This window comes from Phaethon lepturus, unplaced genomic scaffold, assembly GCF_000687285.1.
Source record: "Phaethon lepturus isolate BGI_N335 unplaced genomic scaffold, ASM68728v1 scaffold1956, whole genome shotgun sequence".
Lineage (NCBI taxonomy): Eukaryota > Metazoa > Chordata > Aves > Phaethontiformes > Phaethontidae > Phaethon > Phaethon lepturus.
Window position 1 is genome coordinate 37828 of NW_010546749.1, and position 16939 is coordinate 54766.

At 34.9% G+C, this 16939-nt stretch overlaps 1 protein-coding gene across 1 annotated transcript in view; it reads right to left on the bottom strand.

The window, feature by feature from the left end:
• Positions 1-16939, bottom strand: part of LOC104622570 (low-density lipoprotein receptor-related protein 1B-like) — a gene marked incomplete at both ends in the record, with an annotated part of 82351 nt that overhangs the window by 32077 nt on the left and 33335 nt on the right. The window contains 6 exons of the mRNA XM_010289401.1: positions 121-250; positions 907-1013; positions 6711-6827; positions 11929-12048; positions 14947-15066; positions 15226-15342. Of these exons, the coding sequence (XP_010287703.1) occupies positions 121-250; positions 907-1013; positions 6711-6827; positions 11929-12048; positions 14947-15066; positions 15226-15342 (711 nt within the window). The remainder of the gene's footprint in view (positions 1-120; positions 251-906; positions 1014-6710; positions 6828-11928; positions 12049-14946; positions 15067-15225; positions 15343-16939) is intronic.

The window sequence follows — 16939 nt, forward strand, 5'->3', positions numbered from 1 at the left end:
ACTCCTTCCTACTCCTAGTGCACAAGGAATCTTGGTTTGTTGATTTACTTTCTCCTTGTTTTGTTTTGATTTATTCCTTGCTCCATTCTGTTTTATTTCTCAGCGTTATTTAAACAATACCTGGATCACAATTTTTCTCATCATCCCCCAGTTTGCAGTCTTCATGACCATCACATTTCCATTTTGCTGATATGCACTGACCATTGGAACACTGGAACTGGTCTCTTGAACAGCCTGTTTCACAATACCTCTGGTACAATAAAAACAATGTATAAACGAGATCAAGAGTTTAATATAAATACTGGTAAACATACAGCTAATCAAAGAAGTTACAGTCTATACTCCTCCACGCTATGAAATACAGTAATGCCTTGTGAAATATAATAATTTATAGATATTCATGAAAGGTGTCTTGCACCCTCTAAGCAGGTGGGAAGCATGAGGTCCAGCACTGGCAGAAAGGAGAAGGAACAAAAGGGACAGGAAAGAACAGAAAAACAGCAAAGCATTATCCAGTGACCTTCTGCTACACAACAGTCTACATTGCTTTCCCCAAAAACCCCACAAATCAAATCAAACCAAACCACTGCTGTGTGTAGAAAGAGTGGTTCCCCAACCAGGACACAAAATCTATTCAGGATGGGAAGAGATCCAGATCATTGCTGGGCCAAAACTATGTAACTATTATCAAACATGAGTTGACTTTATTTGCATGTTCTCTTTTTAGGATAACTTTTTCAATAGGTTTATTTTTAATTTAGTAAAGACATTTGTATATGCAGATATGCATTCATGTGTAGAATTCTCATTGCTACTTTTAAAAATATTCGTATGTGGCAATCTATTCTCCAACAATACAAAACCACTGATTTTCTAAAGAAATATTTTTTCCTGGAAGAAGCCTACCTCATCTGAGCCATCTGCACAGTCATAATCTCCATCACACCAGAATCTTGCTGAAACACAGTCTCCATTCGCACAAAGTAAGTCTTTCAAAGTGCATGTCTGAGGCTCTGAAAAAAGAAAAGTAACAACCCTAGGTTTATTAGCATTTCCATATAATATTTTATACATACCCCCCCCAGTCGATCAGTGAATGACTATAAAGTCAAAACCACTTTATAATATTTTGTAACTAAATTTCATTTACATATGGTAAGATAGTAATGAAAATACTTTCATTTCGGATCTATCAAATCTATTTGGAAAATTATGTGATGCTGACGACATAAATATTGTTTATTTTAATGCATGCATGTTATTACAGGTTTTGTGAGATATGTACCACAGACTAGAAATTAATTTTGCACCTGTTAATATCTGATGTAATTAGAACTAACCAGTTCTTTGATTTTCAATCACGCAATAGCATACCATTTATCACTTACCTTTTAATATATGTGTGTGTCAAGAGTCAGCTTTCCCTGTGCTAAGCATTCAAGGGAACAGTGCTGAGATGGTAAATGGAATGCCTAAGAGGTAAGGTTTAGAGTTTCAAGCAAAATAATTCAGTTTTCCAGAAATTAACTATGGGAGGAAGCATGACAGTAATTCACGGACTTAAATACTTACAAAATTGTTAGAGATATTTAACAGAATGAGAGTACAGTGAGTTGCAAAAGTCAACAGACAGTGCACTTTCATAAAACACCACTACTGTCAATATGATAGAAAACAGATATGAAAAAAAAAGATAAGGGTAAGGATGGAATTTTCAGGTAATTTTAGGGAAAACAGAAGGGGGATGTTAGATAAAAAGAATCTAAGGAGCTTACAGAGGGATAGGAGACAGTAAAGGTTGGAAGGTAAGTGGGATATTTTGTGATAAATGGGTATTTTTGTGATAAATGGGTATAAATTCTGCTCCCTGGGAAGAAACAAAACACAGGGAGGTCTAAAGTCATTACAAAAGGTAGACACAATAAAGGGGAAAAGTAGACACAAAATTAATTCAAGGTACAGGCAAAACAAACAGGATAAGCAGGCTGAAGGAGGTGATGGAGTAATCCAGAGACGGTGAGACTGGCTGTTTCAGCCTATTTACTTTGCTGCCTGCACAGCTACTTCTGCCCCGAAAACACTGGAAGGGGCACCAGTGAGGAAGATTCCCCGGAGAATACTATTTGCTTTCCTCCTGAAAACAAGGACCATTACAAAGACATTGGAAAAAAGTAAGTTAATGTCTGGACTCTGGACCATTAGTTTAAACAACGGTGATTGACCAGAAGTTAAGAGTAGCTTAGACTTTTTGCCAGTCAGAGAGCTTTGGGAAAGCAGGACTGAAAAAGCAAACAAGGATTATTTGTGGGATTATTTCCACCACAGCAAACATCTCGCTATGCAAATAATGTAAAACTAAGAATAAGGATTAGCTGGTAAGATGTTTTTTAACAGACAGATGGGGAAAAAAGTTCAGGCAAATGGTAAATGACACTGACTGAATCAAAGGAGGAAGGGTAAAAAAAGATAGAAGCGGCAGAGCCATGGACGCTAATGGACTGGGACAAGCTAAAGGGTCCTTTAGCTTGTTACGAAAGGTGAAAGCATGAACGCTTTTGAAAAACATCCTATAGTGATCAACAGAAGCAAACACAAAATTAGAGGCTTCCAATTGAGAAGAATTTTGTAAATACCAGCATAAAAATATAAAAGATGTGAGTTGCACAGATCTAAGGTAAAGCTGAGCTTAGATTTTCTTCTGGATTTATAAAAATAAAAAAAAAAAATCAAGAAAGGAATAGTTTTAATGAACCTTTCAGCTGCTTTTTTTTTTTCTTTACTTCATAAAAAAAGTCAAAATTACCCTGTTTGAAAATTTTTAAGAGAAATTTAATTTTTCAGGTAGGCACAACTTTTCATTTTGAAGTTTTAGGGAAGTGTGATAAAAGCAGATCTACAGCAATTGTATCAGTTCTCCAGTAATGCTATATTTGAGCAAATCAAAGGTTAGCATTTATATGGATTCTTGAATTATACACATACTACTTCCAATTTTTTTCAAATCAAAAGCTCATTGTTTAAATGTTAGCAAATCACTAACTTTTGATTCTTTTTGTTGTCAACAGGCCAGGAAGAGGAAGTTCAAGATAGGATAAATTATGTAAAAGACATAATTTGTGGAACAAGTAATTCACATGCAAATAAACATTTGTCATGTTTCTATATTGATTTGCAAAATATAAGCAAATACATTTTTGATACTACTACTGAATTATTTATAAACAGAGATTTGATTCTGGAAAAACACAATGTGCTAGCTTCTTAATTCTCTGTTTGCAAGAAATATTTCTTCTGCTGCTGGAATGCATCTATGTGATTTACGTATGAACACAGAAGAGTGTGTTTCCCATCAGTGCTCAGACTGTTAGTGAAAGGAGTAAATATTAATAGACTCCTGTATAACCAATGAAGAACAGCATCTTTCAGCTTTTGCTTCATAAAATCACTGAAACTCCTTGCCGAGAAAAGCGTTTTTGAATTATTAGAAAGAATTTCATTTGAAACACAGCACATAAGATGATCTACTTCTTTCATATTTTTACATCTGAAAATGATCTGTAGAGCCAACAGACATTTGTCATCAACTTAAATGGCAGCAAGAAAAGGATGTAATGAGAAATATTTAAAATAATTTCATATTTGGGGTTAAATTTTGTATTTAACTAGTACAGTACTCATGAATTGAAAAGATTTTTAGGAGAATGACTACTTATATACAAGCCAGAGGGAACAAACATACCTTTTTTCTTAAAATAGGATACAAAGTTCAAACTTAAAGTGTTCTTTTACCTGTATTTGTACAGATTAAATATGCTTGCTCCTTGTGAGAATTCTCTTTCTTGTAACTGCTGTTACAAAGCCAATTTTTAGAGAAACTAATTTGTATATTTGTATATTAGAAAAGGCAGAACTTGTACATAGAAATCCAAATAATAGCAATACAAAATATTGCTTAGTAATTAATGGGATAGGAGCACTTCAATCAAAATGACTTAGAAGTGTGCACTGACATCTTCATTTCATGCTAGCATTTGGCAATAGATTACACAGATTTAAAAGAATTAGGGCACATAATTAGGCCACACTTTCTTGTTAAGAATGAGTATTCATCAGATCTCCTACTAAATGGTTGTGTTGGAGTTGAAACCTTTCAACAAGCCAAGTCAGAGTATCCAGCATGATGCATCCACATAACATCAGTTTATTATCATGACGTTGTGGGTTAATCACGGAGGGCAGCTAAGCCACACACAGTCCTGCAGAAGGGTAGAAGTTTGAAAACTTGTGTGTTGAGATGAAGACGGTTTAATAGCTAAAGTAAAAGCTGTGTGCAAAAGCAAGGTAAAATAGTAATTCATTCACTGCTTCCTATCAGCAGGCCGGTGTTTAGCTGCTTCCAGGAAAGTAGATTTTCTTTACTTATTTATTTTCAGTAAATTTACTCCGAAAGCATATTCCCCCTCCAAAAAGATATTAACTCAAAAGAGTTAAAAATGGATTCTACTTTGCTTAGTGCTAAGTCAGTATGGACCTATAACCATCCTAATAACTCCTAAACTAAATGTTTACCAACATTTATAACTTTTTTCTTTTAACAAGAGTAATAACTCTTTTAACTCTTTTTTTTAATATGCATTCTGTTTCACTTCTGGTAACTTAACCAGGATGCTGTGTGTGCATGCAAAGAAACTATACAGAGAAATGTAAATATTTGAGCTGAATTTCTGTAATTCAATTAATTCATTCCACATTCTTGAGAAACAACTCATTTTCTGATACAGCTGCCTGACAAGCCCTTTGTAAATTCATGTATGCTATGCACAACTTATCGTAATGTAATACATTTTGTCAAATGCTTTTGAAGTTCTAATTTCACAGAAATCACAGAATCACTAAGGTTGGAAAGGACCTTCAAGATCATCAAGTCCAACCATCAATCCAGCGCCACCATGTCCCCTAAACCATGTCCTGAAGCGCCACATCCACACGTTTCTTGAACACTTCCAGAGACGGTGACTCCCCCACCTCCCTGGGCAGCCTGTGCCAATGCCTGACCACCCTCTCAGTGAAGAAATTTTTCCTAATATCCAATCTAAACCTCCCCTGGCGCAACTTGAGGCCATTTCCTCTTGTCCTATCGCTGGTTACTTGGGAGAAGAGGCCAACACCCTCGTCGCCACAACCCCCTTTCAGGTAGTTGTAGAGAGCGATAAGGTCTCCTCTCAGCCTCCTCTTCTCCAGACTAAACAACCCCAGTTCCCTCAGCTGCTCCTCATGAGACTTGTGCTCCAGACCCCTCACCAGCTTCGTTGCCCTTCTCTGGACACGCTCCAGCACCTCAGTGTCCTTCTGGCAGTGAAGGGCCCAACACTGAACACAGGATTCAAGGTGCGGCCTCACCAGTGCCGAGTACAGGGGCACAATCACTTCCCTACTCCTGCTGGAGTAATAAAATATATAAAATATATAAAAATATGTATTTCCTATATATTTGTTTCATTATAAGTGGATTGACAGCCTATAAAGAATTTTATACATCTATTTCAACCAACTGAACAATATTATGTATTTTCCCAGTGCTTCCAAGATTTTGAATTTCACAACTATGTCAGATGACTATATTTAATTTCAACAGTGGAATACGGGACTTAACAGTTAGGAGTGAAGTATGCATTTGACAAGCAAAAATGAAAAAAAAGCTAACAGAAACTACAGTTCACCACTCTGGCCTTTAGTCGGATGCACCGGCTGTGTCTGGGTACTCTCTACTCACTAATTCTATCTATTATAATTAAGTACAGATTTCTTTATCTGAAAGTCTAGAGAACAGCCAAGAACTGAACATATAATTTAATTATTGATATGAACACGAAGATAGCAGCTTAATTAAAAAAAAAACCCTGACAGATGATTGCTCCCTGATTATTTGAACTTTTTTATCACTTGGTACTATGATAATCTAAAGTATTAAAAGAAAAAAAAAAAGAACAGAAATTGCCAACTGAAGAGAAGGCATTTCAGAACTATTTATGGAATTTCCCTCTTGAAATATTTTATAAAGACAATGATTATGAGATAAACCCATTAAGAATTTGTCATTTGTTCCTGAGAACCAGATCTAAATTAACTCACTGAAAATGGTATTACAGAGATTTATCGGGCATTCAGGTTCCTTATAGGTATTAAGGAACTAGGTTAACTGAGCTACTTTGAATAACAACATGTACTTTTTCACATGATTACGTATTGTAGAAATGGACTTTTCAAGATACCAAACAAGGCAAATCATGTCAGGAATATACAGAATGTAATGGGCAGATAGTGTTTGATCAAACTTTATTGTTAACAAGTGCTTATCACTTTAACACTGAGTAGCTTTTATGATTCTCATCTAGAGATAAGAAACACAATACGTAACTTATCGACAAAGGTAAACTAATTGTAATTTTTTTAAAATTAGATTATTGAGAATTCATAGGTCAGGCATTTTTGCATAGCTGATACAGAACTACAGCTCCTTATAAGAATGAATAAAATTGGACAATTTCAGCAAGGGACTTTTAAATTCTGGTGCAATGGATTTTCAATGGATCAGATGGCATTGTATAAAAGGATACATGTGCAGTCCATCAGAATTAAAAAGTTTCCTCCTACATGTTGCTAAACTAACCCCACTCCTTATAACATGTACTTAGGTAAAAGTTACTTACTACAGTTTTCTTCATCAGAATTGTCACCACAATCATTTTGGCTGTCACATCTCCAATGATCTGGAATACAGTTGTTGTTTTTGCACTGGAATTCATGAGGCCCACAAGTTTTCTTATCTGTAATTAAGATGAATATCATTTACATCATTGCAGACAAAGAGGCAAAACTGGAAAGAATGCCACCAAACAGTGACATAACAATATTGTTAGATACACTTAAGAAGGAGCAACCATAATACTTAAAATTGGTGTTAAATACTTAAAGTTTATTTCTCATGCCATATTCTTTAAGATTCTGTTTATTCATTTATACCAAAAGATATATGCTCATAAAATTAAAAATTAAAATACAGGCTGTAAATACTGTCATTTAAAGTAAAAAATGTGAAATTCAAAAGTGATCCAAAATTATCTTGAGGGAAGGTTATTATTATACTCAATCTCAAAAAATGCATTGACTTTTCCTTGAATTTAAAAGTAAGATTGCTTTAAAAAATCAGATCACAGTAAGCCACAATAACATTTATTTTTAAATGTACAAAATACATATTTCTCAAAAGCTATGGTTGCATATAACAACTTAAGACTAGTACCTGACAGAAAACTTTATATTTTGATTTTTATTTTCACATTCTGATGTCTTGGACTGGAATTTTACTTATACAAACTAAAACGTTATCAAACATATAATGTTAAATTGAGATTAATTTTCTTCGTGCAGTAAATTTGCAATGAGCTTTCCTCCTTACAGAGGCAAAGCCTCTTGAAGATGCATGAACATCCTGAACTCCTCCAGCAGGAAGGAGGTGCCTCTGTGTTTTATTTATATTTTTTTTATTTCTTGAGTAACTCACAGAATCACAGAATAATTAAGGTTGGAAAAGACCTTCATCAAGATCAAAAGATCATCAAGTCCAGCCATCAACCCAACACCACCATACCCACTAAACCATGCCCTGAAGTGCCACATCCACACGTTTTTTAACGTTTCCAGTGATGGTGACTCCACCAGCTCCCTGGGCAGCCTCTTCCAATGTTTGGCCACTCTCTCCATAAAGAAATTTTTCTTAATATCTAGTCTAAACCTCCCCTGGCACAACTTAAGGCCATTTCCTCTCATCCTATCACTAGTTTAGTTGGGACAAGAGACTGACACCCACCTCGCCACAACCCCCTTTCAGGCAGTTATAGGGAGTGATAAGGTCTCCCCTCAGCCTCTTCTTCTCCAGACTGAACCACCCCAGTTCCCTCCCAGCCCCTCACCAGCTTCAGATGAGGGGTTATTATTTCAGGTTCTAAGGACTGAGATGAAATGAGGTAAATTAAAAAGTTTTCAGCGACATTTTCCTTAGAAAAAAGAAGTTTACTTTGTAAAAGCCTCAATGACATATTTAAAATTACATGTCACTGTGATGATATTTCAACAGAAATTTTTTAAATTTCCATTAGGTTATTTCATAGCATGTCAGTTCAGACTTCATATTGATATCACAACTCACTCAGTTCTAATAAGTGACAGAACGAAGAACTGAAACACTAACTTAAATCAACCCAATTTCTCTGCCTGTGACATAGAAAGGCCACAAATTAGAGGTATTAGATCTGATGCTATGGCACAAACTTCTGCTTTTTGTGCTTTGTTTTATGTGTGGTTCTGGAATAAAAGTGATAATTCAAAACCACATTTAAATGACAAGAATGGTTGCAGCTCAGTTGTATACACTCAAAAATTTGGTAATTACAATGTTGCCTTTTCCATTTCCTTATTCTCTGCCAATATCAGGCTTGTTTTCTCTCAAAATACTTTTTCCTATGATGTTTCTCAAGATGGACAGCCTATGACATTTCAACCATGACGTTTCAAATACTTGCACTGGCAAGCACTTAAAAAACATTTAACATAACAAAACATAAAAATATGCCCCCCCCAATAAGACACTCTTGTATTTTGTTTCCGTAGCTTTGCAAAAGATCAAGTTTCAAACCAGACACCAATCCTATATTTATTGAAGTACTTCTAGTAAAGCCTACAATTTCCCATTAACATATCTGCTCACAAAATGAGCCCTAAAGACTAATGACAGATTATATTCTATTTATCATTCCCCATTCAATAGATATACCAAGATCTAATCAGTAATACACAAAAGCCAGAGATGACATCCCTTCATTTCAACTACCTACTAGGATGAAGAGAACATGCAATATATCTTTTCTTACTCTTCATAAAGAATTATCTCAAGGATGCTAAATCCATTTTCTAGCATTGCCTCTTTACACTCATGACGAAAGGCTGGATTTTTTTTCTTTAATTTATCCGTGTGTAGTCTAACCTTATGATTACCACTTGAATATTAATTCTTCTCTTCTTACTCTATTTTTACAAATCACAGAGAAATATTTACACCTTTCTTTATACAATTTATTTTGCATCTTTGTCAGGATCTCCCTTCTTCCCTTCACAAACCTGAAATTTTTACTTTTCCTTTGGGTTGACTCTGATCTCGCATAGCAGCTTACACCTGACAATGCCTTACAAACCAGATTTGCTTGTTTTGTATTTCCTTCACTTTAATGACAGCTGAAGAAAACACTAAGATACTAGAACTAAGATATAACAGAGGAAGATTTGGGGAAGTTGTGTAACAAATACCTGATCTTTGAGAAAGACTGATTTACTCAAAGGATATAGAGCAAGACCTTATTTTTGACCTGTGGAACCCTGAAAACCACACATGGACCCACAGACATTTTGTCACTGCTGTCTTAAACACTAAATTGCTTTCCATTTTTCTTAAAATGAGACCACCTTAAAATATCAGAATTCAGATGGGAATAGTACAAAGACAAAGAAGTAAATACAGATAATTCAGTTTTCTTATTTCCCTCTTCAAATCATTATTAAGACATTCATTGGTGTACTGTAACAGGCGAAGCGCCCATTTCAGGTACTCGTGTGACTGCCTGAGGTAGCTGCTGATTGTTTCGGGTTCATCTTTTGTGCACACCAAACTAAGATTTTATTTTAGAAGTAATTCCAAATGACCATGAAGAAAATAGGATCAAGGCTTAAGTGGAAAACAAAACAAAACCCCAAAATATTACATATGCACCTTAAAAGCATTTTGATTCAAGTATCAATCCCCCTGAAGTAAAACACTATTTTGCCACTAACTGCACTACGTTGCCGTTTGGGGATTTTAATTCCATATATGTGCATGTTGTGCATTTGTGTCTCATGCCTGAGAGGGATAAAATCCAAAATGAAAAGGAATTCACTTTTGATCGAGGATCAGCGAGCTGTTCTAGAGCTTGGCAGGCTGTCACTGATGCTGGATTCAGGAAATGATTAGTCTGTTGAAGGAAGTTTATATAATGCATCCTTCAAATGTCTCCAGGAACATATTCTTCATCATCAGAACCCCCCCCTGCCCCGCCCCGCCCGCTTTGACTCCAGGCTAAAACTAAACAAAATATTAAGAAAAGGAAGCAGAAAGCATTCATACTACTGTTGACACATTATGCTAATGAGAATCTGAAATAAATATAACCTTTAAAGCAGATTATAATCACTTTCCAAGACCGCACACAGCTTTCTTCAGATTCTAACTCAAACAGGGCCTCTTGTGATGTAAAGTACTGAAGTTGTGAGCAAGGATTACCATAGTCTAACAGCTTCTTTTAATTGCCTGGACAGAAAGCATGAATTAACTCTACCTTCCGTCTTTGAAAAACAGCATACGCTCATTAATAAGCATACATTTCCTAATTCTACTTCAATTGTCTGAGTCCGAAAGTAACCACAGAAGACTAAATACATTCAGACTATTTCTAACAAATTTACTCAATATAATACCTCCAATAACACACAGTAGTAAATGTTGACTAAGCAAAATATATGACTATGGAGCACTTAAGCAAAAAAGACATTATCCTTTACACAAGTTTTACACTGTAAGCATTTTAGAAATGAACTATAAATGAAAACAAGTTAGCATTAGTACCAACATATGCAGATTTTTATTATACTTAGCTTGCAGCTTTATAATTTAATTCTATCAAAATTTGTTTCATAAAAATAACCACCTTTAAATAATTAAAAAAAAAAACAACAGAAAAACAACTCAATGCAGAAGACCAAACTACTACTATAATAAGGTCATTTAAATATATTTCAAATGCTAAAACTATGGAAAACTTTAAAATGTGATTAAATCCATCCTGTTCTCATCAAGGCTTAGTTTTCTATGAGTGTACATAACCGCAAGTGGCACGGAGATTGTGACTACAGCTAAATTGTTCTGTCTCCTCTGACACAAAAAATAAGAGCATTATATGCAACTACCAGATTTAAAATAAAAATGGAGGTGGTTTTTCAGGGAGGTGTGCAATTAAGCTGTGGAACTCCTTGTTACAGCATGTTGTGAAAGCTTTACAAAGGGTAAAGGAGACTGAAATCCTTCGAGGGTTATTGCATACAGAGACATATTTGATTCACAATATCTCTGAGTCTCAAATTATTAGAGGCTGGAAGAGTATCCCAGGGAAGTTTCATTATAGCCCTGCTTTGCTCACATATTCTTCCCTAGATACTGGCTTTTGGTCCCTGCCAGGGACAGAATAAAAGGCAAGAAGTGACTTAAATATGAACCAGTATAATCAGTCATATATATTGTGCCTCAAAAGACTTATTTAATCTGGGATTGTATGCACTGCACCGCTATACTATTTAATTGTGTAATTTATGGAGTGGTGTTTTAGGGCACATAATTCCCTGGAGCTCACAGAAAGAAGCAAAAGTTGGTCATGTCAAGTTGGAATTTGCTCTAGGTCCGCCTGCACAGCCAGTCTTAACTAACATGATTTTCAAATTAGTACGTTTTTCACTATTCATTAACTACAGCAGCAACAAAATATGCAGAATAAAGTGACAGAAACTGGATAATACTATGAAAAAAAAATAAGAATGTCACTCTATTCCAAATAAGATACACATTTACAGTTTCTGGCAATAAAGTAGTAGTATGACATGAAGTTTATAGACCACCCATGTAAGATTACCATTCAATAAGAACTGTGTGAGCCAGATACAGCTATCACATCAGATAGGTATTATCATACATTGAAAGAGGACATAAGTGGGATATTATTTCCTTTTGTGGCTTTTTTCAAAAATGTTAAGCTACAGTAATATAGTGAAAACCACTGGCATACTCACCACAGTTAGCTTCATCTGATCCATCAGCACAATCTGGGTCTTCGTCACATACCCACAATTTAGAAATGCAGTGTTTTGTTGTTTTACACTGGAAATGGTCTGGAGAACAACTGTTTTCAGCTTTAAAAAAAAGGATTCCAAATTAAAGCTAGAAATTTCTGCTAATGTTCAAAAACATCTATTTTAAAGAAAAAAAAAGGATTCAAAATTCAGAAATTGGATCTCTCTAGCATCACTTACACAACATCCATCAGAAAAGAGCATTCAGTTTTATAGTTTATAATTTTGTCTTTTTATATATCATTTTATATATAACAGTAAGGCTGAATGAATCTAATAAACAAAGTGTTTATTGTGATATTCTTTTAACAACAAATAGACTTAACATTGATACAATCAAATCACTTTAGTAAAAAGCAGTCAGATTTTTTTTGTTTTCCTTAACTTCCTACACCAGTTATCAATTCTGAAAGTCAGTTAGTCTGAAGGACAAGGGCAGCTCTCAACGTTAGATCAAAAAGGTAATCAAAATTACATACAATTTTGGTGAAATTCTGTGCTCTCTGTTAAAAGACACCACAGGTAAATAGTGGTAAAAGTTTGAGAATTATTTCACTTTATCAGTTTGGCAGAACAATTTTTTGAATTAATCCTACAGCAAGATAGAGATGCAAAGATGCAGCCAACCTTCATCTTATTCTTTCAGCATGCTTTAAGTTAAAGTTCAGCTGCTTTAACAGCAACTTGACAACAAAAGAGATCCTCAATGCACTCACGTGATTCTACATCGACTTCCTCACAAGCATATATGCCAGATCTTACTCTTTCTTAAACTCTTATAACTGAGAATATAGAGGCAAGATGAATAAAGGACTTCTATCTGGACTGGACAGTGAGCAAGCTACTTGTGATCAGATGCATACGGATTTCTTTAGAGATAAGCATATGTACAAGAACCTCCAAATTGTTCTAAACTGAATTGAATATAGGTGGAAAACAGTATGATCTACTCTCTGATAATGTTTTCCCACATTAAACAGTTTGCACATTTTCCCACATGAATGTTTGTCCCACTTTTACCTAGGCAACTCCAAAAGGCTTTTAACAATCTTTCCTATCCCTCTTGAAAAGCAATTTGCTTCTTGATATGATCATTCTTGTTTCCTGGGTTTGGCAAGATGAAATATTTTAGGTTTGTTAAAAGTTGGTGTATTATTTATTTCAATGCCATGTTTCCATACATAAATTTACAGTACTGGAATTAAAAAGCATTTAGACTTGGCTATGCTGCTAATTATATTTATAAAAAATAATACTGGTTCTCAGCTAGGACACCTCACCAGGGGATTTCAAAGTGCTTTACAAGGAAGACCAGTATAATTACCTCCATTTTACATAGGGAAAGCCTTAACTATGAAATTTGACCTTTTCAAGGTCACTTGAAATAGAAAACCACAGTGTTGGAGCTGAAAAAAAAGTCTGCATCTAATGAATCTTAGTCCAGTGAAATTAGAATTAAAGAGATAATATCATCTGTTATCTGTCTTGTGACAGGAGCCCAAGTCAATATGAACTTTGTGGCAGACCTACTTAAAACTTCCCCTTTTCATAATGTCCGCGAAGGCAACTGAAGAGTTTTCAAAAGCCACAAGCGAGGTTTTATTAAAATATAAATGAGCACACTTAATTTTCTTAAGAGAGAAGCTAATAAAGTCTAGGTAAGACAGAACAGAAATTAAAAAAATGTATAAAATAACCTCCCCCACTCCCCACTGTGTCTTTGCAGGTGGGCTGATGGCGGAGTCTCAGGCAATTCAAAAGCTTGCTTTATGTCACAGTAGACTGCCCTATCCCCACTAACCCCGAGGATGTTTTCAACTCCATCACTGCTGATCCTGACCCCGTCCTTCCCACAGTCCCTGAGCACTACTGTGCTGGAGATTCCATTGCTCTGATTTAATTTCTGTCACCTAGACCTCAAGGTTTTGTGAAACTTCCATATACCATATGCAGTTCTTTATAAGGAAGAAAGCAATTTCCCCAGGAATTTACTTGACCCCACTTAAAAAGTTTTTAAAGAAATGTAACATGCAAACCAACATATAATAGTGTCTGTCAGAGGCTATGGCTCTGCTGAGCTCTTTGGAAGATGGCCATTAAACACAAGCACCAACAAAGCCTTTGTATCCTTAGCAACCCTTCCCCTGGAGAAGGCCATGTTCTTTGCAGAAATGCAGCATATGCAAACCTTGAGAAAGCTAATTCAGAAAATAGGAATAGGCACCTTGGATAAGCAGTAGATCTGAATAAAGAATTGAGTGAAGGACAGAGATGTATTTCAAGACGGCACCATCATCTTCATTACAAAATGATCAAAGATACAAGGTATTCAATACATTTCCATTCTAAATCTGAAAATATTTTCTCTAACTTATATCTAAGAAATATGTAGCAAAAATGAATTTTTGAAAAGCAAGATGTATTAAAAACTGAGTAAATGGAAATCAAGTTACATAGGCAAATTAATGAAGACTTCCCCAGAGGAAAGGGAAGAGAAAGGGTTAGAAAGCTCCTTCAAAGAAAAAAGGATGTAAAAGGATCTATGGATCTACATCTTTTCCAATAAAAGACACAGAAAAATATCTTTTTTAATTGAAATGCATTGCTGAAGGCATGGAAGATGAAAGCCTTAAGAATATGAGTCATTTGTGAGGTAGTTAAGAGTAAAATAGATGTTTCAGACTAAGTCAGAAACCCAATTAAATACTTGAAATTAATTGTTTACACACCCCTTTTCTTTGCAATGACTTTAAAAAACAAAGTTAATAAATGATATTTTAGTTTGTTCTCTTGTACGTGAAGCATTGTACATCAATCCATCCCATGGATTAACTGTTTTGCATGTTCCTCAAATTATTTTACATAGGGGAAATTTACAGTATTTTACATATTTTACTTCAGTTGCTTATTTAAAACCAGCTACAGTTGTGAGAACAAAATTCTCTAAACATAACTTACGACAGTCTCTTTCGTCTTCTTCATCACCACAGTCATCCTGTCCATTGCATCTCAGGTTTATTGGAATACACTTCTGATTCTTTGTGCACTTGAACTGACCTGACAGACACACATGTGTGTCTGTAAGTTAAAAGAATAAAAGTACCAAGTTAAAAAGATGAAAACTTAAAAGATTAAAAGGTCAAAAAATAAAAATATAGATTCTTGACAGAAATCAAAGCATGGCATTTAAATCGGTTTAGTATGTCTCTGAAACCTACAGTGTATATAATCACCTACCACAGTTCAGTTCATCAGAGTTGTCCCCACAATCATTCTCTCCATCACAGATAAAGGCTGGAAGAGCACAAAGTCCAGTTCCGCACTGAAAACGTCCTGGCTGACATCGGAATTCAGCTAAGAAAAAAGAAAACTGCTTATGAACACTATCAGAGGAATGGTTAAAGTATCAAGTGTTGTTCTTCCTCTATAGACTAATGAAAAAGAGCTTACAAACCTTTGTCTATATATTTTCAATCTGAGTAGATTTCAGTAACTAAAATGTACACGTACTAATTCAAAATTAATTTCAAAGTCTGAGATTTAAAATTTACATAACTATAGTTACACCTTACCAATGATGCAGAGTGCAACCCTCTACAGGTTGATGCTTACTATTAGCTCAGCAGAAACTTGCAATTTAGACTCTAAACACTTGAGCTCAAGCCTGTATTTAAGAAACTCACTATCCCACTCTATTTCCCATGAAAAGTCTAACGTTGTTCCTTCTATCAGCCATTGCCATTTGAGTGAATGAGCAATTATGCACTTCTACAGTAATACTGTATATAAACATAGCATAGCTTAAAATGTAATCTTATGTAGAAGATAGCACATGTTAAAACTTGCTTCAAAGGCCTCTGCAGCACAAAAAGGGAACTAATTATAAAATCGTAAAAATATGTGTGAGAGATTTCAATACAAAAAAATCGAATTAATTGTTACTTAACTGGAAGGTGGTAGAACACATAGTAGATACATACTCTGTGTATATAAGCTTAAGGGAAGAAGGCAAGAATATTTTGTTTTATGTAGATTAATATAATAGTATTAAAGTAGTCAGTGACTGGGACTGAAAAATAACATCAACAGATATTACTGTTCATGAATCCAGTACAGTAGAAAGGTATTTTTCTAACAAGTAAATCTGCAGTCTGCTACACCATCACAGAAGCCATCCTTTGGGACGCTGAAAACATCATCATAATTGACTTCCAGTTGTCTACAATTCAATGGGGAATAGTACAGTAACCTACTTATTTGGACTATGGGAGGATATCAAGAAATATGCTGTATCTGCACCACATTCAGGATAGTATGTCAAAGTGACACAGGATGCATGAAAAATCTTCATTGCATAAAGTTGTTCATACTAGAGAGGTGAGATTTAGTTGTCCAAACTTTTTTTGACAATATTTATAAAACTATAAATTGAAAATATTTGTATAAAACATATTGTGAAAAAACCACAGAATCTTAGTAGAAAGAATCACATGGAGAACACTGTTGTTCAGAAAATTGCACTGAATAATGTGTAGCTAATCGTGTCTAATTGCAATGAAACATAAGCAAATGAGATTAGAATTCCACATTTCCACTATATTCAAATGTAAACCAAATAAACCTGGCAGAATTGTGTATTTATATATAAAAATCAGCAAACTCAGAACACAGCTTTAAAATAAAAATCTTTATCAAAACCATAATTGGGATCAAGTAAAGCTGTAAAACATGAAAAACACATTCTTATGATTTTCCAAAGACCTTAAAAGACCCTTAGTAGACATAAGTTAATGAAAAATCTTTTACAGGCTGACAAACAGAAGCCTGCATCCTTTGTAAATTTGACAGAGACCAAGGAAAAGGAAACAGTGCTGCAAACAAAAGCATTCAAAAAAACCTGCTCCCCTACTGACAAAACTAGGTTCCAAATTCAGATGCACTTACGGCATTC